This window comes from Plenodomus lingam (genome assembly GCF_022343315.1).
Source record: "Plenodomus lingam strain CAN1 chromosome Unknown contig_26, whole genome shotgun sequence".
NCBI classification, from domain to species: domain Eukaryota; kingdom Fungi; phylum Ascomycota; class Dothideomycetes; order Pleosporales; family Leptosphaeriaceae; genus Plenodomus; species Plenodomus lingam.
Genome location: NW_027093941.1, coordinates 1,824,264 through 1,846,845, shown reverse-complemented (window position 1 = coordinate 1,846,845; position 22,582 = coordinate 1,824,264). Strand labels below are relative to the sequence as shown.

The 22,582-nt window shown below is 52.3% G+C and overlaps 10 protein-coding genes across 10 annotated transcripts; 4 read left to right on the top strand and 6 right to left on the bottom strand.

Moving 5' to 3' along the window:
• Window positions 1-44: 44 nt before the first annotated feature.
• On the top strand, window positions 45-317 carry IAQ61_006891 (uncharacterized protein; the record flags this gene model as incomplete). The annotated part of the gene is made up of 1 exon (XM_003845737.2): window positions 45-317. The coding sequence occupies one exon, from the start codon at window positions 45-47 to the stop codon at window positions 315-317; it is 273 nt and encodes a 90-aa protein (XP_003845785.2).
• Window positions 318-1,013: 696 nt separating this feature from the next.
• IAQ61_006890 (uncharacterized protein) lies at window positions 1,014-2,846 on the bottom strand. The gene is made up of 6 exons (XM_066097344.1): window positions 2,514-2,846; window positions 2,421-2,457; window positions 2,308-2,364; window positions 1,805-2,251; window positions 1,512-1,747; window positions 1,014-1,437 (listed from the first exon to the last, which is right to left on the bottom strand). The coding sequence occupies exons 1-6, from the start codon at window positions 2,679-2,681 to the stop codon at window positions 1,309-1,311; spliced, it is 1,074 nt and encodes a 357-aa protein (XP_065952821.1). The 5' UTR covers window positions 2,682-2,846; the 3' UTR covers window positions 1,014-1,308.
• Window positions 2,847-3,448: 602 nt separating this feature from the next.
• IAQ61_006889 (uncharacterized protein) lies at window positions 3,449-5,962 on the top strand. Its single transcript, XM_003845734.2, has 3 exons — window positions 3,449-4,935; window positions 4,989-5,422; window positions 5,483-5,962. Exons 1-3 carry the CDS (start codon window positions 3,979-3,981, stop codon window positions 5,646-5,648), a joined length of 1,557 nt encoding a protein of 518 aa, XP_003845782.2. The 5' UTR covers window positions 3,449-3,978; the 3' UTR covers window positions 5,649-5,962.
• A 906-nt stretch (window positions 5,963-6,868) lies between these two features.
• Window positions 6,869-8,708, bottom strand: IAQ61_006888 (uncharacterized protein; the record flags this gene model as incomplete). The annotated part of the gene is made up of 3 exons (XM_003845733.2): window positions 6,869-8,350; window positions 8,401-8,522; window positions 8,579-8,708. The coding sequence occupies 3 exons, from the start codon at window positions 8,706-8,708 to the stop codon at window positions 6,869-6,871; spliced, it is 1,734 nt and encodes a 577-aa protein (XP_003845781.2).
• Window positions 8,709-9,424: 716 nt separating this feature from the next.
• Window positions 9,425-13,930, bottom strand: IAQ61_006887 (uncharacterized protein; the record flags this gene model as incomplete). The annotated part of the gene is made up of 1 exon (XM_003845732.1): window positions 9,425-13,930. The coding sequence occupies one exon, from the start codon at window positions 13,928-13,930 to the stop codon at window positions 9,425-9,427; it is 4,506 nt and encodes a 1,501-aa protein (XP_003845780.1).
• Window positions 13,931-14,265: 335 nt separating this feature from the next.
• Window positions 14,266-16,537, bottom strand: IAQ61_006886 (uncharacterized protein). Its single transcript, XM_003845731.2, has 2 exons — window positions 15,497-16,537; window positions 14,266-15,446 (listed from the first exon to the last, which is right to left on the bottom strand). Exons 1-2 carry the CDS (start codon window positions 16,436-16,438, stop codon window positions 14,415-14,417), a joined length of 1,974 nt encoding a protein of 657 aa, XP_003845779.2. The 5' UTR covers window positions 16,439-16,537; the 3' UTR covers window positions 14,266-14,414.
• Window positions 16,538-17,172: 635 nt separating this feature from the next.
• IAQ61_006885 (uncharacterized protein) lies at window positions 17,173-17,385 on the top strand (the record flags this gene model as incomplete). Its single annotated transcript, XM_066097343.1, has 1 exon — window positions 17,173-17,385. One exon carries the CDS (start codon window positions 17,173-17,175, stop codon window positions 17,383-17,385), a length of 213 nt encoding a protein of 70 aa, XP_065952820.1.
• A 144-nt stretch (window positions 17,386-17,529) lies between these two features.
• IAQ61_006884 (uncharacterized protein) lies at window positions 17,530-17,856 on the top strand (the record flags this gene model as incomplete). The annotated part of the gene is made up of 1 exon (XM_066097342.1): window positions 17,530-17,856. One exon carries the CDS (start codon window positions 17,530-17,532, stop codon window positions 17,854-17,856), a length of 327 nt encoding a protein of 108 aa, XP_065952819.1.
• A 237-nt stretch (window positions 17,857-18,093) lies between these two features.
• IAQ61_006883 (uncharacterized protein) lies at window positions 18,094-19,650 on the bottom strand (the record flags this gene model as incomplete). The annotated part of the gene is made up of 1 exon (XM_003845729.2): window positions 18,094-19,650. The coding sequence occupies one exon, from the start codon at window positions 19,648-19,650 to the stop codon at window positions 18,094-18,096; it is 1,557 nt and encodes a 518-aa protein (XP_003845777.2).
• A 130-nt stretch (window positions 19,651-19,780) lies between these two features.
• On the bottom strand, window positions 19,781-22,464 carry IAQ61_006882 (uncharacterized protein). Its single transcript, XM_003845728.2, has 2 exons — window positions 21,689-22,464; window positions 19,781-21,640 (listed from the first exon to the last, which is right to left on the bottom strand). Exons 1-2 carry the CDS (start codon window positions 21,959-21,961, stop codon window positions 20,036-20,038), a joined length of 1,878 nt encoding a protein of 625 aa, XP_003845776.1. The 5' UTR covers window positions 21,962-22,464; the 3' UTR covers window positions 19,781-20,035.
• Between the last annotated feature and the right edge of the window lie 118 nt (window positions 22,465-22,582).

The window sequence follows — 22,582 nt, the reverse complement described above, 5'->3', positions numbered from 1 at the left end:
ATACTGTATATAATAGATACCTCCCGGTGCTTTCCTATTCACCAATGTCTCGTACATACAGCACCTCGCCTAAGTTGCCACAATTGAACCAGAAGAGTTTTCTGGGCTACATCCAGAAGGATTGCGATCTTGAATCCTTCACGAACCCTCCCGCCGTGCCGCGCCTATATGAAGCTTCGCGAGCCGTGGCGTACGTAGCTGGTACCAGGTATGAGGGTGCAACCACCCATGCTGCAAATGCATCTGTCCAGAGTGCACCGGTGCAAACAGCAGCCACATTACACCGTGTGCTAAGCACACATGAACCGAGACAGTGAATCGACAAACAAAACACGGGCTATATAACGCAAGTCTATATATCGCTACCACGTACAACTGAAAATCTAGAACACGTGGAATCCACTGAAACAAACACCGTCTCCACCTCCTACAATACCACACTCTACCCACCACAACCCCACTCCTCCCCTCCCACTCCCCACCCACCATATCCCCATCACCGCTCTCCTCATACCACTCACCCCAATAACCACAACACAAGCCCCAACACGAACCCGCACTGAAGAACCCTACCCCCTCCCCAAACAAATCAATCAGTGCCCGGTACCTCGTGTTGTAAACGAGCGGGGCCAAGAAAGAACACGGGCGCTGTTGATGTTGCAGATCATTTGTTTTGGTTCGCGGAAACCAGTGGGAAGGGCCGAGGACGGGGCCTGATATACATACCATAGATCTTGATGGGGCCGAGGTAGTGCCGGGATTGGGGATGGGGAGGGGGAGGAAAGGTTTCGGGGGTTTGCGATGGGATGTGTGATTGTGTTTTAGAGGGATATGGTGGGTGGGTTATGTTGAGCAGGACGAGAGAGTTGATAATTTAGAGGTGAGAATATGGGAATGATGCATCTGTTATATTTTGGGTATGAGGGATGAGAAGAGAATCTACAAGCAGGATATCACTTTGTTTTTCTATCTTTGCGTGGTTGATAGTCTACCCAATGTGCTGTGAACGAAGGTGAATGAAAAATCGCTAATATGCTACATAGGACTAATCTACCTCAACTCCAGTACAGTATGCTGCTGTACATGCATGTTGATATCATACTCTCATTACCGCAAAACAAACGAATCAACGACATATACCGAGGAAAAGAATTGAAATCGCATGAGAAGGCATTCATAGACAATAGCGACAGTGCGCCATTCCGCAGCAGAACAAGCTCGCATGACGATATATACCATGTATTTTAGCACCAGACGCCTCCTTTTTCACAGCGTATTGTTTGCCGTGGGTGTGGCATCTTCTCCTTCTTAGTTGTGGGTAACCTCCCAGTTCTTGGAGACGTGAATTGCGTCCGGAGGGGACTGTGTTTCTGTGAGTTTTCGCTCTGAATTGTTGTCGTCGTAGGAGACTGAGACGTGGGTCTGGTCTTTGTCGTGCTGTGGGAGTTTGTCAGTACATATTTCGTATTCGGATTCGTGGGCTGGGTGGGGAAGGGGGGCGAAGAACATACCAGTTCGAGCCACTGGGTGTAGAGGCCCGGCCTCGCCTCGTTGGATCGCAGGGGCCCAGGGCCAGAGGTACTCGCTTGTCCACTGTGGCCTGAAGATGATTGCTTGTACTTTGCGCGCCACTGGATGTAGAAGGGACGAAGCATGGGGATGCTGATGCACAGACCGGCAAGCATGAGCTCGATTGTGCACAGCATGAAGGTCGTAAGCGAAGTACCCGTCAAGTTACTCAGGAGATCTGTATCCAAATCAGTGTCCACGTCGCAAAAGGACAGATGTGAGGAATCCCTCTTACCGATGGTGTACATGAGGATAAAGCGTGCGATACTAATGACCACGCACGCAAGCCCAATACCGAAACAGGCGAGGACCGCAAACTTCTCCGTCTTGCGCATCTGCAACTTCCATACACATCGGACGGGCAGCACGACGATCATGAGGTCGGTGATCATGTTTGTGAGGATCAACATCTTCAGGAGAAGAATCTGATCCAGGCAGTGCCCGATGCGATCGACGGTCCATTGCTGGGCAATCGGGTCGCACAGGAAGATGAAGAGGAAGTTGAAGATGAGCGCCCAGAGGATGACGATGCTGCCGGTGATGTAGACGTGCCACCGCAGTTCCAACGAGAATACTCGCAGGTAGAGGGCGATTTGGGAGAGTTTGAGTGCGGCGAGGGCCCAGATGTAGACTAGCGTGTAGCTGAATGTGATCTTCATGATGAAGGATATGTTGTTCACCACTGTAGATTCGATTCAGCAATAATACTCGGGTAGATAGCCATCTGGAGAGTCTTACATATTGGGAAGACTGGAGAGTTGGGGTCGAAATCATAACCCACTCCACTGGTGAAGACTGATGAGGTATTTTAGTACACATTCACAGCGCTCTAGAGACAAGTGAAGACATACCAGCAACATTGAGCCCGATGGTACTCGTAGTCAAGACCTGAAGCTTCTCATTAGCTAGAGCTCTGATTACAACCACACTTCATCAACACTGACCAGTGCAACAATGGACAGTGCATCATCCAGTCCCAAACCCGGTCCACGCATACGTCCCCGAACTCGAAGCACGAGAACTCCTGCAAACAGCACCCATAGCACACACATTGCTATGAGTGAGTTGCGGGCACTGGGCGTCATGCCTATCCATATCGTCTCGAGCGCCATCCTGGCTGGTGTTATGAAAGAAAACAACCAACTTTTTTACATAAGGAAACGAACGGAACAGGAGCAAAGAGCAGCGGCAGATTGGCGTCAATCTGGGGTACTAGAACGAAGAGCGACCGAGAGGAGTTATGGGGACTTGATTTTAAAAACGCAAGAATCTTGCCCCCTCTGCGCCCCCCCCCCCCCCCAATCGTCTTAGTCTGTCCAGACTGAGCAGTGCCTGAATTCGATCATATCATGGAGGGCAAATTCAGACATGTGGACCTGCCATCCGTAGCTCGAACCGGTTCTCATGCACTCTAACGAGAAGAGGCGAATGGGTCTCCCCATTGCGTCCCAAATAGCCTGACACAAAACGTGCATCTCCACTTGCTCCTCCAGGGTCGCAACCTAGGCGAGACCGATCAGCAGAGCTTCAAAGGCAAGTGTAGTGTTGATCATGATAGTTATGCGATGTACGAGCGCGCCACACTACTGCATACCGGTACAGGTAGTATGTCATGGATTTAGATAACCGCTGCCCCTTCCAGCCTCTAGGGCGACAAAGCCCGTCGAGCATGGATGTGAGCATGGAAACTTTTGCGTTTTTTTTTTGCCCGACCTCAAGGCTCACGCCTCGCAAAGCCTCCTGGCTGCTCTTTTAGCCTGTCCAAATGTAGACTCGTTGCCGAACTGAGGCGGTCCGAGCCACTCAACCCAAAGCCCCCACCCGTGACGGAACGCCTCAGCCGTGGCGGCAACGTTTCTTCCTCTTCTCTCAACTACCGCGACTACAGTACCGTCATGCTTCGGGTATTTCGTCTGTAGAGCATTACCGCGCCAATGAGAAGTCCCCGGACGCCCTGCATGCCCCTCTCTATCTTCAGAAGAGAGAGAGAGAGAAGGAGTAGTCTTTTTTGGCGTTGGTGTCTGAACACGCACTTGGATGGCTCATGCTGGGTGGGCTTCAGCAGCCGTCTCCCCGCGGACCCACCCCAACGTCTCCTCATGCGACTGTAGTGGCCAATGAGGACTGTCATGTTACTCGAAACACACAGTGGAGAAGATAGGGGGGGTTTCTTCGGCGATTTACATATGCCATCCAGCTAGACTTGCCCATTTCCGGACTGACAGCATGTCGCCAGAGACAGGAGAGGATTTAAGCTAGACTGTTGAAACCGCGGGTGAAGGTCCCAGAGGTATATACGCGAACGACCCTGCCTGAAACAGTTTCCCGGGACATAATTGTTCTTCCTCTTCGTTGGGTGGGTGATTTAGTGGGTTTACAGCTGTATATTACCATTGTACAGGCTTTGAAATGGAGATTCATTCGGGCCTATCTCAGAGCCTCAAGGCTGGCCTCTCTCTTAGCACTATCCTCTCCCTCGTTGGTGTGTGGATTGCATACCGAATCGCTATTGCAATTTACAACATCTCCCCGTTTCATCCACTCGCTCGGTTCCCTGGTCCCAAGATTGCAGCGGCGTCGTATCTGTATGAAGCCTATTACGACTGGATTCTCCTCGGTCGCTATGGCAAGGTCATTGCTCGCATGCACGAGCAATACGGACCCATTGTCAGGATCAACCCAGATGAACTGCACTGCAACGACCCTGCCTTTACAGACGAAATCTACGCGGGTCCTGGACGAGTTCGCGACAAATGGCAACATCAGCTGAACACTGGTGGTGCTGGGCCCGTCTCCGCTACGGGCTTCTCAACCGCCAACCATGAATTGCATCGTGCACGCAAGGCGCCATTGAGCAAGTTCTTCTCTCGCCAGCAGATGCTCAAGCTGGAAGGCGAGGTGGGAGACTATGCCCAGATGACGGCCAACAAGATGCTTGCGTCTGCCGGGAAGGGGGCTTTCGATGTCAAGGAGGCCTTCAACTGCTTTACTGCAGACGTCATATCTCAGTACGCTTTCGGTGAACCTATGGGCTTTGTTGCTCAGGAAGGTTGGGAGCCAAACCTGGCAACATGGGTCAAGTCGTTCTTCAAAAGCGCCTACATGATGAGACATAATGCCATTGGTCGCAAGATGGCGCAGATTATGCCCTTCATGGCCGACTACCTCGGTGAGGACATCAAAGCTGTCATGAAAGTAATGAATGTCACGATCCCTGGATATATCGATGCCGCCCTGAGGAATCCTGAAAATGGACGTGTGTTCGCCGACATGATAAGCAACCCAAAGGAGCTCACGGCAGAAGAGAGGTTCCGATTCAACGGAGAAGGCTTCAACTTTTTGCTCGCCGGGACAGAGACAACGGCTGTAAGTATTTTCCCCCTAAGCTTATAGTCGACATCTAACCAACCGTCCCCTAGGCCGTCCTCACCGTCTTCACATACTGGAATCTCGCGAAGCCCGAGATCTACCAACGTCTCCTGTCCGCATTCGCAAGCAGTGGCATCGACACCCAAAAGATCAAGTGGGTCGAGCTAGAAAAAGTCCCCTACTTCTGGGCCGTGCTGCAAGAGTGCCTTCGCATGATGCCCGGCGTCTCCCACCGGTCCGCCAGAATTGCTCGTGAGGAGGACTTGCACTACAGGAGCGCCGATGGCAAGGTAGACTGGGTGATTCCCCGAGGAACACCCATTGGCATGACTTCCATGATCAACCATTGGAACGAAGAATTCTTCCCCAACCCAGATGACTTCCTGCCCGAGCGCTTCCTTCTCGAGGATGGGCAGCCAAACTACCAGCTGTCCAAGAGGCTGATTTCGTTTGGAAAGGGTAGTCGCAGCTGCATTGGTGAGAAGTAAGTAACAACAAGTCCTGGCCCCAATTCCACCCCTGCTCTTGCTAACGATGTACTTAGCTTGGCATACTGCGAGCTCTATCTTATGGGTGCTCACATGGCCCTTTCCATCCTCCCGAGAGCGAAACTTGTAGACACTACGGTGGAGGATATTTCCTATGACCACGACTGTATCGTCCTGCAGACCAAGAAGGGCTCGATTGCGGTCCGCATTGCTATCGAGTAGGTTTGACGACGTTGTTGGAAAAGCAGCTTTCGAGTAGGATGGACTTCGTCCTTCAAACAAAGAGCTTTCAAACACATCCACTGCCCGCCCAAAAGAGCCACGACAGCAAATTCCTAGAAGCCAAAAGCCAAACCGCGGACAGCAACTCGCATCATAACACTGCACCACCACAAGGCCAAGCAGCAAAAACCCCAGAACCAGAAGTCTATGTACTAGGGAAACCGAACAATCTATAAGCTACATTCCATACTTCCTTTCCTTTCGTTGTCGACGACGTGAACAATCGTGGTATAGTAAACTGAATTAAATCCGTCAGCATCTAAACTTGCAAGCGTCTGTGTATATTCATAGCTTGACTGAATACCTAATCGACCACCATATACCCCCACAGTTATTTGGCAGAGACAAAACATCACATCACATCACATCACATCACATCACATCACATCACATCACATCACAACCTATCCTAGCAAAATCCAATCTCAAAACAGCCCAGATGAAATGCATTCGTCAATCTCGCATCATAGTGTACTCTTTACACCTCGTCGCTTACGGTATCGAAACACACATATACACATTCGCCAAGCCCACATCCTTCACACGAGACCCCAATCTCCATGACCGGGGAGGGGAGGGGGCCCTGAGAGATAAGGGCATGATAACCATGCATTCATTATCAGAAGCAGCAGCAACAAACGACATGCATTTGAAAAACAATAACGCCTACCACCATACACTGCCGTGAAGAAGAGGTACCATGTTTTGAAAAAAAAAATAGACAAGGGAAAAAAAGTGAACCGTATAACCAAAAACAATCCACGGATGTTCTTCTCCTTCGCTCATGTTTTCGCCGAAGAAAAGGCCATGTGCTGCGCCATACCGAATGCCCGCCGCTCAAAGATGAAGCCGAAGCCATGGAAAACTTTTTGTATATCGTGTATGTGTTCGTGAAAAAGTAGAAATGAAAATTGATCATGCCGTGTGTGTGCTTGAGTGGAAGCATGCAGCCTTTTGCCGAAAAGAAAGAAAACCAGAGGGAGAGAGAGAGAGAGAGAGAGAGAGAGAGAGAGACGCCCTAGATGCCAAAGTCGGTCGAACAGCTAGAAGTGTTCGAAAGCATTGGTGAAACGAAGGAGAAAAATGCCGAATTTCTAGAAATGATCATGTTTTGCCGCCCCTTCTTTTGGCATATTGGAGAAGACTCGACAGGCCAGGGTTCAAGTGCGGTCAAGAGGCCAGTTTTGTGCCTTGGCCAGGCCAGAAGAAGCAGCGGCGCGGTGGCCGCCGACGGGTGCCAGATTGGGGCTTCCTTTGCCGCCGCTGCCCCACGACAGACCGCTAAGACGCTTGTTGCTCGTGCTCGAGGTTGTCGATGCCCCGTCCTTGATCTTGTTCAGATCCTCCTCTTCCTCCATGCTAAACAAGCCTTGCTCTTCGTCAATTCTCTCACGATTGATGCTACTGCTACTAACAGCCCGATCGAGGCCAAGTCGTCCACCCGAGCTACCAATACTACCACCGGAAGTCACACGGTTGATGCCTGGGTGCATTGGGCTACTGGTGATGCCAGCTTCATCGCGCGATGAGAGTCGGGTACGCTGCATCTGCGAACTGAGGAGGCTCATTGAGCTCTGACGTGGAGGCGATGAGACGAAGGGGCTGATATCGCCTGAGGTTGTGCGATGCATGGCGCGTAGAGACGGGCTGGCCCCCGGGTGTAAGCTCGAGTTACGCAGCGGTGATCCAACGTGTCCGAATGCTGAAAGGCCAGGCGCTGATCCAGGCTCGAAGCCGTTGTCATGTGTAGGTCGTGACTTGCCCCATAGGGATTGATATCGTGACGGAGATGATGCATGCCCTGGCGGTGAACCAAGATTGCCATCCGATGCTATCGGCGAAGCTCCCATCCTGGAGAGTTCGCCCTGGTCGCGCGAGAAGCGGCGCATTTTTTCTTGCGGGGTCAAAAGATCGCTGAGAGAGCCAGGGAGCAGGTCTTCCTCCAGCCTTCCTATCATGTCTGGGTCCTCCCACTCCTCGTCCTTGTACGTCGGTCGTGCTCCTACACTGGAAGACAACATGCCTCGAGACCGATTCGCGGCCAGTTCTGAATGCAACATCCTCCGCCCAGCCGGCTGCTCGACGGACTCGGGTGGCGACGAGCCCAACACTGCAGCCCGATGATTGTCACCGAATGCTGAGCTGTGGAGATTTCGTAAGGCAGACGACTCGGCCTGGTATGAGGAAGGTGGAGAGTTGGCAAGGAAGGTTGCGGGTACTGAGGAAGCTATTGGGCCGTATCGCGCCATGTGAGAAATGCCTTGGCTGTCAAAGGAGGCCGGCAGGGGAACGTCCATTACGCTGAGCCCTTTCTGCACCGGTGACAGGAGAGGTCTTCCATTTTCGTTTGGGGGCGAGCCGTAGTTGGAGCCAGGGTGGGACGAGAAGGTCGTGTCGATGGTCGGTATCATGTCATACTGGGCTTTCTGATTCGCGTACTCGTCTGGAATGGCATACGGGTAGCCCGGCTGCATGCCGCCCATGTGTGCCTGCATTGTGAGCAGAGAACTGTTCATGGGCAATTCTTGTTGGTGAGGGATATTCATGCGGCTGAAGTGGCCACCGGCGTTGCCGCGGTTGACGACATGACCATTGGGGAGGATGTGGGCGAGTGCGCATTTGGCACCGAATTTGCAGTTTCCCTGCTTCACGTCAGCGAGCCAGTTTGGGCCGTCTGGGCTGTATGTCTTACCTTGGTGAAGTATTTGCAGGGTGCTCGCTCGGTGATGGGCTCATCCGAATGCAAGAACGGACAGGCCTTGCCAGCCTGACATGCGCCTTGACGATAGAATTTGCAGGGTACGTGAGAGGTGTCTGCCCACCATGTTAGCAGCTGATGGTAGTCCGATCTGGGTTGAATGCTTCCATACTCTTGTTGGTTGGCGGACTGCGCGGGCCTGCAAAGCCCATCTCGCGCAGGTTCGCTGCATGGCCGTTGGCGTTGCCATGGATGCGCCCGCCCGGGACTGCCATGGGCCCGTTGCCGTTTGCGCCCGCCATTGCGCCGTTGGAGAGCTGGAGAGCTGGTGTTGGAGGTCGGGCGAGCTTCGGCTTCGAGGAGAGAGAGAGAGAGAGAGAGAGAGAGAGAGAGAGAGGTGGAGGGTTCGAGGTGAGGTGAGGGGTGGGCTTGGGGGGGAGTCGAGTGGTGAGTGAAAGGGTGCAGGTGCAGGCGGATGGTGAGTTGGTGGGGTTCCTCTCCTCGTCTTTGGTGGGGCGTGCCGGCGAAGGCTGAGTGGAAAACTGGTTGGCGCACAAGTAAGTTGACGTTACCGGTAAGTTACCGGTAGTCATCGCGCTCTGGCAAGACGACTCCAAGCACGAACTCACGAGCACGGTGAGGTGAGGGGACGGGAACAGCGCTGACAGCCTCGTCTATTGCCCAAAACTGTACCTGTCAACCCAGCACACCCAGCAGCATGTCGCGTGATCATCTACCAGTACCGGTACATCTGCCTCTCCACTCGACATGGGAACATGACAGTCTGCTCACCTGGGAAGTCAGGTCATCTGCATGCATCACACCTCACCGTCAGCTGCGGCATGTTTCATGCTTTCCATGGTGCAGAATAGCTTCTGTCCATCTCTCCGTGAGTGACTACCGGTAACTAAGGGTACTACTATCGTAACTACTATTTCCATATCATCATGACATGACTTCTCCCCATCTCCCACACCACATAATTATATCCAACACCGGTAATAACCCCCCCCCCCCTCTAAATATGTCCGATCCGCAAGATACCTGCCGAGCATGTGCTATTATACCACTCCATCTGCAAATCATCCATCATGTGCACCTGCGGAATCCCAAGATTATACGTATACGCATTAAACTGAATCCCAGACAGCGCCCGGAACTGGTCGTTGAAGTAGACCTGCGTCAGCCGACACTGAATATAGCCCCAACATGGCGGAATCGTCACATTCTGCTCCACCACAAGCACCTCCTCCTTGGCAACCGCGTCGTACCGGTATCCCGAGATACGAAGCGTGCATGGTGTGAGGCCATTCAACGCGCAGCCAAAGTATCCAGAGTATGCGTTGAACCAGTACGCATTCACCGACGCTCGGGGTCCGGCGCCAATCTCCCCGGGCAAAAGTGTGCCTGCAAACGGCGTGTTGTAGAGAAGTCGGCCTGTCAGGGGTAGAAACATGGCTACGTTTGGCTGTGAAATGGCGGGAAAGGGTTCCCACTTGTCGGGTACATAGGTGAAGCCATTGGCATAGAACAGGTGGTGGTAAGGGTTCTTCATCCCGTTTGCTACCAGCAGTACACTGTCCGCCTCGCCAACCACTGTATCATCGAACGTGAGCGTGAAATTCCCAGACTCTCCGCACAAGGTTGGCTCGGGGTCTGCGGGGATGGTCGCCACCGCCGTGGTGGCTGCAGGTACTTCTGTCATGCTCGGAATGTCCTGGCGCTTCTCCATGTCTTCTTCTGGTTCGTCATCGTCAATGGTGGTCACTACAGTCTTGAAGCTCCTTCGCTTCGAGGTGAACATCGCAAACGATGGCAGGGCCGACAAAGGTGTCTGTCGAATGGACCGGGTAGTAAGGGGAATTGTCTGTAGATCTGAGGGCAACGGTCCTGTCACAGTGGGGTACCCACCAGTCCAATAAGATACCGTGGTCGTGATGTCCGGCGAGGGGAAGATGAAGCTGATGGCCGTATCGCCATAGGAGATGACCTTTGTAGTTTGATCGCGAACCCCAAAGGATAGGCTTTCACTTGGCTCCGGCCCGGAGATCGAACCGAGATCGGATGGAGCTTGCGTAGACTTTGCCAATGATGAAAGCGGAGGACTTGGACCAGACACTCCAGTACTCAGAACACTCGGTGACGAGATAGACCCAGCTGGGGAAGGTGTAGAAATTGACCGTAGACTCTCTGTCGATTGGATGGATGATGCTGATGCACCAGTAGAAAATGGCAAGGCGCTTGAATCACTTCCACCAGGTACAGCGACCAAAGATGGTGTAGAGCTCGCGGATGGAGTAGCACTCCCACCCGGAGGCAAGGAAGAAGTGGGGACAGAGCTTGAACCGCTCACAGTTGCAGGTGTAGTTGAAAGATTTGATACAGAGGTAAAAGACGATGCAACAGGTAGAGACGTTGATCCACCAGAGGACATCAAAGGACTTGATGCAGATGTCGCCGCGATAGAAGATTGAATGCTGCTCCCTACTGATGATGAGATCGGCAAGCTGGGAGCTGAACGTGTTGTCATGCTGCTCGATGATGACGATGATGATGATACCAAAGACATGGAAGAGGTAGCAGCTGAATTCCTACTAAAAGAAGATAGCATTATCGAGGACGAAACTGTGCTCATAGACATTGTCTCAGCTGAACTCTGTGACGATGAACTGACTAATGCCGAACCGCTAGAGTCTATTGGCGTGTTGAATAGGCTTCCCGACGAACTGATCCAAGATGACCACGGAGATCTCGTCGCCGTTGTCTCGGTCTGAATACTCATGAAGCCTGTAACTGAGATTGTACTGCTCGCAGAAGACGAAACCTGCGGAATGCGAGATGACAATCCAGATTCACTGACAGTGGAACTAGAGCCACTCGGGGTGCTAAACGAGCTAGAAGGGCTAGATGACGATATGCTGCTCGACGTTGTGTTGAATCGAGTTGAGGTTGTCGAAATGGGTGGTACCCCAGTAATGAAGCTAGGAGTCGTAATCATCGAAGACGTATTCGCATACGAAGGCATCAAACTAGTCGTAACAGTGGTGGTTGACACTGGCCCTCGTGCTGTTGCGGTTGAGGAAGCCAAGAAGCTGGAATTGCTACTGGGGATGTCCGGAATCGTATCGACTGTACTGGAACTGAAAGAAGACGAAATAGTGTTGGACGCCACGCTATCAAGCGGGGAAGATGTGGAAATTGAAGAAGTCCTCATCGACGTAAGGGGCAAGGTAGGAGACGGTGTCGTTGACAACATGACTGATCCCGGAGAGGTCGTCATCACTCCCGAGGTTGTCAATGATCTGATTGACCCTGAAGATATACTAGAACCAATTGCACCTCCAGAATTATTCAAAGTATTAGAGGATGATTCCCGCGTAAAACTTGGTATTATCAACAAGCTCGAAACGGTCGTCATGGGAGGCGGTCCTGACGAAGAACCAGATCTATCAACCACTGTAGACGAAACAATAGTGACGGTCGTCGTCAGTCCCGATGAGGTTTGCGTTGTCGTAATGGTGAACAGTGAAGTTGCGTCTGGAGGAGTTGGGACTCGAGAGCCACTCGACGGATTTGGCAATGACAGCGTGAACTCTCCGCTTGCCGACATCTGTGCTGTATTCGATGTCAAGGTCAGAGAGCCTGGAGGCAATGAAGAGAGCTGTGCTGAGGAGGCTTGGCTGACGGTAGTGATGACTGTCAAAATGGCAGTTGTTGGCCGTCCGTTTGAGGCAGTACTGGTGACTGTTGTAAGAACATCTGACACTAATGCAGCTGTAGAGCTCAGGGAACTCCTGAAAGTCGGTGGTAGAACAACAGATACGATCGGTCTTGTGGTGATAACCGTAGTGTAACCTCCAGACTGGGTTGTGGTCAGCGTCGTGATGGCTCCGGTGGTTGCCGTTATGAGTGTAGGGCTACCTGCTGGTGGAGGTTGGTTAGGATTGGCCGACGATACAGCGGTAGATAAAAAGGTAGTGCCTCTAGGGAACGTGATAATCGGCGGTATACTCGGACTAGATATCATAGGAACCGTAGGTGACGGAGGAATAGATGGTGATGGTTGCTCTCTGGTGGCGGTTGACAAGCTCGTCAAAACTGTCGTTGCGCCATCGGGAAGAGTACTCGTAATCATCGTTGTAGAAGTGGAAGTTATTAGTACAACTGTAGGAGATGAAATTGTCGGAGATATGTCACCAAGAACGGTAGTCGAAGTACTGGTCAAGATTGTAGTCAATCCATCCGATACAACGGTTGTCAAGATGACCAACACAGTCGAAGTTGTGTGCTCAGTCGTAGGCGGATTATTTGGTACTCCTGGCGTGGCACTCAAAGTTGTAGATGCAGGTGAAGAAATAAGTCCAGGCGGTACACTGTTGGATGTTGGTGTCTCTGTTGGACCCAGAATCGTCGAACCTAAGCCTTGTGAACTTGGCAAAAAGAGTGTAGATACAATCGTGGAAGACCCAGAAATAGGCATCATGGAACTGCTCGGCAAGACCGGAGATGGCCATGGCCGCTGTGGTTCATTGATGGGAGCAGGATTGGTGGTCGCTGGGGTCGTAGACGTTTGAGATTGTGCAACACTTGTTGAACTTGTAGAAGAGGATAATGGGACCGGAAAGCCAGCAGTAGGTCCACCTGTAAGAACGATTGTCGTCACTACCATTGAGCCGGAAAGAAGCGCTGTTGTGGTCATCGTTCTTGGGGGCGCTAGAGGCACTGACGGCAAAATAGTGATGCCCGAGGAGCCTGTAGAGAGCATAGAAGTCTGACCAGAAGGTAAAGCTGTTACAGAGAGTGACGAGATGATTGGCGTAATATTTGGTATCTTGGTTGACAGAGTATTGTATCTGCTGGGTGGTGCGATACTGTCCAACCATCCTGTCGATCCATTCACAAAAGAGAAGTAATATGTACCTCTTGCTGGGTTACTGGGGGAGGCAGCAATGAGCGATACTGTGATTATTGGACCTGGTATAGTGACATAGACGACGCTGCAATTGGCATCCATCTCCTGAGCACTCGCAACGTGGCTGACCGCGAATTCGAGCATCAGGTAGAAGACGTATACATAGAGAGTACATGACCCAAAGGTCACAACGAGGTCTCTGCAACGCTGCGCGTCCCAATGCATCCGACGGATGGCGATGCAAAAGTTATAGATCCAGCGAAAGAGGCGACATAGTTTCCAACCAAGGGTTCGTGAGCTCCATTGGTTCGGGTTTGCCCATGTACATGATGCCCACGGCCAGTCCCACCTACACCATTTCCACATATTGGAGATGAGCGTAGGACGCTTTTTACGACCACGCTGAATGCGGCTTACTTGTCGAACCGTTGGAGTGGACGGCGTCGATGATCTGGAGGTGCTATCCAAAGACCGTAACACCGGGGTGGTTGACCTTGTCGCTGAGCTAGATGTTGTATCAGCCGTAGATGTTGTCAAGGCCGCTATGTCAACGTTGGAGACCAAGCTGGCTCGATTCTTGTTCCTGTTCCAATGCCTCCTGTGTTTCACCATTATGTGTGTGGTAGAAGTATCGAGTACAATACAACAGCGAAGATGATTCTGATATGTTGTTGGTCAGAGAATGTGTTGTTATCCAAAGGTGCTGTCAACGGGTAGTAGTGCAAGGAACGGCGTAAATCACAAGCTTCGACAAAAGGTTCAGGATGCAAACACATTGTGCCTGCCATGGTCCAGGCAACAATATACGCCAGTGGCGAGCAGCGTTGTCAAGAGGAGCTTTGAAGGAGGAAAGACGTGAAGTGTGCGCGTGCAATTGTTCATTGCGCCCGCCTAGGGATGCCGCAGCCCCCTAAGAACTAGCAAGTGCAAACTGGGCTTTGTTTGTTGTGGATGGCGAGCAGTTGCAACGAGAGACGGTATGCTTGCAAAATGAACGATGAAGCAAGAAATAGACGTGGGTGGGACCAAAGTCCCTCTCGAATCCCTCTCGAACTTACGTATATTCGCACCGTGCTATGATAAGACTTCTACTCTTTTAGGCTCTCACTTCCCAAAGCCGGATATGTCCAGCTTCATTCGCAATAGCCAATTGCGCCAGACTGCCTTCTCGCTCCTCCTCTTCACTTGGCCTTCCCCACGCAACAGCACTGATCCTGCCCAGTGGCGTCTTATCGGTGGGCCAGTTCTTGAATACTGTGGCTGAAGGCAAATGTACCAGTCTCATCGCATTGTTCTTCCAGCGACTGGCCATGGCCAAGACTTGGCCATCAGCTCCGAAATGCAGGTGCGAGATGGGTGTTGTCAGGTTTCCCAAACTCCGCAATGGTTTTGGAGATTTCGGGATACCGCCATTGGCCCCTGTCGCGCCCTCACTCAAAGTGGTATCTGCCATCCATACTCTTCGATCGTAGATATTGACGACACCGCTCGAACTGCCGACGGCGACCCATCGGTCACCACCCAGCCAGTCTCGCCCACTCTTACCACCAAGAGCAATCACTGTTGTGCCCACTGCACCCTCATCAATCCATCGACCAATGATGCCGTCTTCGATGCTCCACTCAGTCACTTCGCCATTCTTGCCTGCAATCGTGAGACCTGTTCCGTCACCCCACCAGGCAAAGTCTGCAATGCCTCCACGCGATTCTGCACGGACCTGTGTCGCCCATTGAAGTGTCTTGGCATCCAAGAGATTGAGAACACCACCACCTTTTCTTGATGACCCTCGAAGCGCCATGTACTTGCCATCAGGCGACAGCGAAAAGAACTCCATCGTTCTCTGCTCGTGTTGGTGACCATACACACGCGACACCTTCTCAACTTTGCCAGTCGCAATATTCCACACGTGAAAGTATCGCCGACGCGCGCTGAGGAAGATACGCGAATCAGAAGTCGATGGGTGGAAGGCTGTCGTGACGAGAGGCGTGCGCTTGATGTGTAGGGATGTGAGGAGAGGATTAGGATTCGGCGGGTTCGGGTTGATGTGGTGAAGCCAGAGAGTCGAACTAGGACCAGACGAAAGGAGGAGTGGGTAGGATGGGTGGAAAGATAGCGAAGTAATGGCCGACTAGACACATATTAGTGATGAACAGTCCAACAAATAAAGAGACTGCTAACCGGTGAGGATCTCATGACGTCCTTGAGTCGTTGTATATCGATTGTGCCAGCTTGTAGCTTTCTCCGCTTCGCTGTGCTTGTCGAGGTCCGCGACAGCAGGTCCGCGTCCTTTAACAGCCGTGCCAGAGGCTGTGTCGACAAGTCGTCGTCATCCACATCCATATCGCTGGCAGACTCTTCGCTGCTCTCATCGTCACCCACCGTCCGTCTCCTCTTCTTGCTCGCCTTTCCTGTAGCATGTGCCGCCCAGTCCGGGGCGGGGTATAGTCTTTCGTACTGCTTGCGCAGTCTGCGCGCGTATTCCCTGCCATTGACCATGTCGTCATCGACGGTCTCTCGCAGCTTTCTCAGCTGTGGCACTGAGGCCAGACTAACCACAAGTCGTTCGTCGTCGCTGTCTTCCCAGGCAGGCTTATCGTTCTCGTCCTCGGAGTCGATTGTCTGTCTTGTTGGCACCGAGCCCGCCGGTGCAGCGACTGGGCCTGCATCGAAGAAAAATAGATCTTGATCAGCGACCTCTTTCAGGTTGGCATCCTCTCCACCAGACTCGTCTGAGACATCCTCATATGCGCCTGTACCGCGATTGAGAGAAAATGTGTCCAGGCCCTCCTTGAAGCCAGCCGAGTCACCAAAGATGATGCGCTCCAGTTCCTCTTCTTCTGCATCCTTGGGCAGGATTATCTTCTTGTTCTTCTTCGACTCCGTCTGAACATCTATACTGCCTGCATCACTACCCATGTCTTCTTCTCTGCCATCATCCTCCATGTCTTCATCGTCAAAACCAGCCCATTCAGGCTCCTTGACGGGCTGTAGCGCATTGTCTTCTGCATCGCTCCCTTCCAGCGCCAGATCAGCCTGGTGCTTCGCAAATTGATTCGACTCCTCAGGGAGATATCGCGTGCGTCCTCCTGCTCTATGTGGGGCAGTCTTTACCGGCGCCATGATGGAGGATGTGTGGTATACCCAAAAGCTGATTGTGTTTGGCGTTCGCGAAGCTTGCACCTAGCCGCGAAAATAATTGTTGCAGGGATTACGGAGTAGAACTGGCGTACCATGGGAGAATGCTATCAGGCCGGGACGAATCGGCGTCAGCCAATCGTAGGGTCCACATGGGCAAGGTGTTCGCGGGATGACATAAGCACGCACTATCTCCAGCTTCACAAATCACAATTCGCCTTCACATGACGTCGTGCGATTGGTTCCAATTGACACGACTGAAAGACAGACTCCTGCGGGATGACTGCTGCGGGACGATTGCTGCGATCCACACCAATCTGCAGCCTACCACAATAGGCAGTTTGAACATCCACTAGCCTTTCTGTGTAGTGATGATGTATAATTCCGCTACTTAGTATGAGACCAACACTTTACAGAACCCCTTCATCGCGAGCAATACTCGTATTTACAGTCACAGTATCCTAGATGATGAACACTGAATCATAGAGTAGAAAACGCGTCATATCTCGCATCAGTCCCTCACAAATACAGACAGCTTGCTCACTCTTCATACTACCAATTCCCTCCCCCCCCCGTCTATTCCTCCCCCACAACAAAAGTCCTGGACCAGAAACTCCCTCTCCCTTTCCCCCCTCCAGTCACACTTGCACTCGCGCTCTTATCCCCTCCGCTCACCCCTCTCAAGCCTCCGTCTCTCCTCCCACTGCAATGCCCCATCCATGCCCGCCCATGCCACCGCCTCCACATCCGCCACCCTCCTCGCAGACGTTGGCGTTGTCGATTCCAACGCTGTGGCGGGTAGACTAGCATTCACAAGGGGTGCAGAGGTGGATTCCAGCGGTGGCATGGAAGTGGCACGGAAGGCGGACACGGTGAAAAGAGATGAAGCTGCAAGTGATATTGTCGCTGGTGGGAGTGAACCGTTGTTATAGGTGGTAGTGGGAGTGATGGAATAGCTTGTGGGCCAGTTGAAGCTCCTAGCCATCGTGCCGTTTGCGCTTGGTTGGAGGGTTAGGGGTGTGGGAGGGTCGGGGATGGCGCTGTAGAATGAGGTTAGGACTGGGAGGTGTCTGGATATGGTTGACGGAGGGCTGGACGGGGCTGGGGGTGGAGCTGGGAATGTTGCTGTAGATGTGATTGTAGTCGTAACCGTAGTAACACCCTCTTCATTCTCTAGGACATCTGGCTCCGCTGTTCCATCCCCAATGCTGACAACGGTGGTGGTAAGCGTGGAAACTGCTGGCGGTGTCAGTGCCGCTGCATCTAAATTGAGTGCGTCATGGGGTGGCGCCGCGAGCGTGCTGGCTAGCAGGAGATGTACGGCGAGGATGGTAGTATTGAGCATCATGATGAGCGATGTCTTCAGATATTTGTTGGCGTTGGGAAAGTTTCAGGATGCGTGAGCAAGAAGTAAAGTGTTTGAGTGATGATGGCTGGTGGGTTCTTAAAAGGACTGATTAAATTGGGGGGTGGATAACGCTTGAATTGGGAAGACTGTGAAGGACGATATCATTATGTAGTACATGTCTGGAAGCCTCATCAATATTGTGAAGGGCAGTTTTTGAGATGAAGGTGTTGACTGTGAAGCAAGTAGTGTCACATAGAGACCATGACTACGCATTGCGTCATCAAATCATGATTTATTGTCTGATCTCAGCTGCCTTTCGTAAGCGGTTCATGACTGCAGCTGCTATATCATCCCCAGCCTTGTCATCTATACCTTCTACATATATGACATCGGCACCCTTCTTGTCTAGTTCGCGTAAAGCTGAAAAGAGACCCCGCGCAACATCTTGAGTGTCGGCGCCGAGATATATGTCCCAGATATTGGTGTCATTTGTTGCCGACTTGTGGTGCTCTGCATGTGGTATCTGGTGCTGAACGACCGATCGTAGTAGGTTGGATCTACGTGTAGAGGTGTCTTGTTTCTGTGTCGAGTATGATGGTTGCGATAGTTGAACTTCATGTCCATTCGTATGTGACCCATTCTGCTGCACTTTCGCAAGGCCCAGAACTGGCTGCCAACTAATTGTTCGAATCACTCCCACAGTGTTCTCTCTCGTAACTTCTGCTCGAGAAGGCTGTCTTGCCCCAGCTTCAAACAGGATGACCTTGGCTTTCGGGCTGTAATGTCTATACTTCATCCCTGGGGCTCTTGGCTTACTTGCCCCTCCTTCCTGACTATCCTTGTAACCGACCACGACGTTCTCCCAGCCCGGACATTGCCTCAATTGCTCTACAGTTATACCCCCAGGTCGGAGTATGCTTGGTGGACTTGACAGACCGTCCACAACAGTACTTTCCACTCCGACTTCACACGGACCCCCATCAATGATAGTGCGTATTCTCTCCTGGAGATCATCGAAGACGTGTTCGGCTGCCGTCGGTGAAGGGCGCGTCGATGCATTCGCAGATGGAGCTGCGAGTGGCCTTCCACATAGGCGAAGCAGAGAGAGCGCGAGAATAGATCGTGGCATACGAGCTCCAAAAGTTGGCAAGCCGGCAGTGACTTCTGGCGCAAGCATCGAACTGTCGGGTGCCGGGAGAATGATCGTGATGGGACCAGGCCAGAAACGTTCGATGATCGGCCTATATATCGCTGGTATAGGATCATCCTCTGGTCCTACTGCTCCTTTCAAATTCTCTTTGCCCCCTGATAGTATTGCCCGCAACTGTCGTAGCGAATGAATATGTACTATCAACGGGTTGTCCGCCGGTCGTCCCTTGGCAGCAAATATAGCCTTCACGGCCGAGCTTCTTGTCGCATCTGCTCCAAGCCCGTAGACAGTCTCTGTTGGAAATGCGACGGGCGTATCGGTGTTGAGAAGCTCTCCGGCTGCTCTCTTGAGGCTTTCGTAATCCTTCCCTTCCACATATTGAATGTCCCAATCGTCTATCAAGTCCTGCTTGGCGTCTTGGAAACTGATGTTTCCCAGTTTTTCTGGATCGACAGGAAGTATGTTTGTATCCATGGTAATGGACTTTCGAAGGTGAAGTTGGACTTTGGCGAATAACGCTTGTGGTGGCTTGTCGCCCCCAGATCTCCAGGTAAAGGGCGCTGGCACAATGTTCAACGTGGGTAATGTGAGATTGTGGTCCTTTGGCGCGTTGGCTTGCACCAAAGAGCGTATTTTGTATGAACGATAGAAACGGTATATGAGCTTGACATTTGGTATGCGAGGATGTCGCGTGGGCATGTGAGTGATGACTGATGAATGAAGGCCAAAATTTCTCGCCGATCGGAACGCCGGTGGGGCTAAATTCCGATCCATGCAACGACGTCATGTTCGAGATCGGTACACTATGAAAAGTCCTAATCTGGAACGATGTGTTCGTAACAAACAGAATTATCAATTGAGCTTCAATGGCAATGAATACAGATCAAGACTATGTAAAACTTCGGGCAACAAAGCCACATGACACCAATAACACCTTTCCAAACACCTTTTTGAAACAACCATTCCAATACAAAATGAAATCATACACGTTGAAAAGGGTATCCAGCTAACGCCGCCAGGTCAAGAAGGCCTCCTTTCCTAGTCTAGACCCAAAGAAGCTTGTCGACGATGTTGCACTCGCCGCTTATGCAGAGACAGACGCTTCCGGCGGACCTTGCAGGATACCTTCGGCTGGCGCGTCCAAGTCTGCCTGAGGAGCAGTCTGAGCTTGAGAGGCCAGTTCACGGCTGACCGCTTGATCTGCCCACTCACCCCAAAGACTTCGTTTAGCACGAATACGAAGAGGTCCACCGAGCTCGTTCGCAGGCTGCTCGATCTTGATGGCATCTTTGGTGGCAAGGACCAGGACTTCAAAGAACATCTTGGTCGCATCAGCCCGTGACGTCCTTGCCTCCGGTAGCATGTCCTGGAAGAGGATGCTGGTCCTCTGTCGCTCTGGTTCTTCCTCATCAGGCTCTGGCCCCAGTCGCTCTCGTAGGAGGTGCACAGCGTGCTTTGTGCCGAGTGAGATGGGTCCAGCCTCTGCTGGGTGCACGAGGGGAGCGGTTGTATCGTCAAAGTTGTCTGGTACGGAAAAGTCGTTATCGTCGTCTCCCATCTGCGGGAAAGCTGGTTCATCTGGAAGCTGAACTATGTCGTCAGAGCCTACGTGTGTAGTACCATCACCACCGATACCAACATCCATGCCGCCCAAAGTAGGCTCCTCTTGCTCGAATTCCAGCTGGGGTGTTTTCTCGCCTTCAGGAACCGCTTCATCCTCTGTTGTGCCAAGATCCGCAACGCCGCTGTCCCGTTTACGCTTCTGGCTGGGCCGCGACACGACCTCCAACGAAAGAATGCCGCGCAGCTCAGGTGCCCAGCCTTGACTTCGGCCATCACCCAAAATATTCGATACAAACCCTCCAGACTTCTGCATATTGATCAGAGCCATGAGGAGGGGGTCGCGTGGCAAGAATGAGGCCGGTTTGAGAATCTTGTCACGGTTATTTTGTTGCTCTCTGAGTTGATGACTGGAAATCATCGTCTCAGCGTCCTGACCAATGACCCGCCTTCGCTTCGCCCTCGCTTGGTGAATGGATTCTTCCTCTTCTTCCTCAGGAGCGGGCTCAAAGGCGGTAACTTCCTGCTCGAGTGCAGTCGCTTCTTCTTCGCCAAGTTCGGAAAGCGGTGAGTCCTCACGCTGTGGAGGTTGTTCGGGCAGATCGCCAGCCGTTGATCCGGCTGGAAGGTCCATCTCGGACATACCACCCATGGTGATGTCCTCGCCGCCAATGTCTAGTTCTGGAGCACGGGCAATCTCCGTCTCGTCATCCTCGCCAATGTTGATGCCAAGGTCGTCACCGTCATCTAACAGGTCCTTCATCCCAGTGCCGAAATCTTCGGATTGGCGTCGCTCCAATGGGGCATTACGACCCATTTCAATGCTTGTGTCGTTGAATCCAGGCTCCATTTCGTCTTCGCCAATGTTGATGCCCAAGTCATCATCATCGTCCATGAGCTCCATGCGGGGCTGTTCAATACTGCCAGACATGAACTGACTGTTATCCCAGTCCGGTACTGTCGTGTTCCCGAAATTGAGGTTGGTGTCCAGGGCTTGCGACAGCAAGAGGGCGGGATCTGGCATGGGTGCGAGGAGGTCCAGATCTGTGATCATGTCGGGTAGGGTCAGACTCGTTGGATTGGCCACGTGTGTTTGTGAAGGCAAATCGATGTTTCCTGGGCGGAAAGCCTTTTATGTTGTCAGTTGCGTCTGCGCTGCAGGTTCAAGCAAACGCACCATTTTGATCTTCCACAGCGCGTCGTTGCAGTCATCGTGCAGGTAATGCGCTTTTCTCGAGTAGATGCGCACAACACCCAGAAGTAGCTGGGCGTTCAAGCGCAAAGCAAGAGGGCCGCCAGCAGCCCCCTCTGGTCGAATGATGACCTTGATATCCTCATCAATCTTGTCCTGCAACACCTGGGCTTTGGTGAGTTTCTTGTGTTGATTGGCAGCAAGCCAGACGCGTGCCAGCTGGCCAGACTTGAAAAGGAGATCCTCGGGAAGAAACATGTTGATGGCCGAGGGTGGGCAATTGCAGGTGGGGTGGTGGAGAGGTGTTGGCGCGTTGGGCGGTGTTGTTTACTTTGGCGCGTTGGCGGCTGGCAGCTGGCGGAAGCGCGAAGGGTGATGGCGCGCCGACAGCAGCAAGAAAAAGGGGCCTAACAGCGCGCGCAACGGTAGCAATGGCAGTGAATGTTGTTTGAGGCGGTGCGAGGATGATGTTGAGGATGCGCGATGCGCGGGGAGGTGGTGGGTATGGCGGGTACTGGCAGGATAGGTAGATAAGGTAGGTAGACAGGACAGGACAGGACAGGGTTGGGGGTTGGGGGGGGGGGGGGTGCATGACATGAGGCTGGGAGAAAGGCTTGGGTGGGAACGTGGGAACGAACGCGAGGGTGCTGGCTTAGTCATGCACCACCACCACCATCGCCATTCTGCGAGCAGCAGTACATACAGTGTTCACCACCACCACGACTGACGACTCTGGAGTACTCCTCTAGTGGAAGTTGTTTTCAATGGCGGTCCAAGGGGGAAAGAATATGCCTCCTCTACTATCTGCGCTGACGGATGATGGACAAGGGCTACCTAGGTACCTAGCCACAATGGACTGTCCATCTCATTGTAGTACAA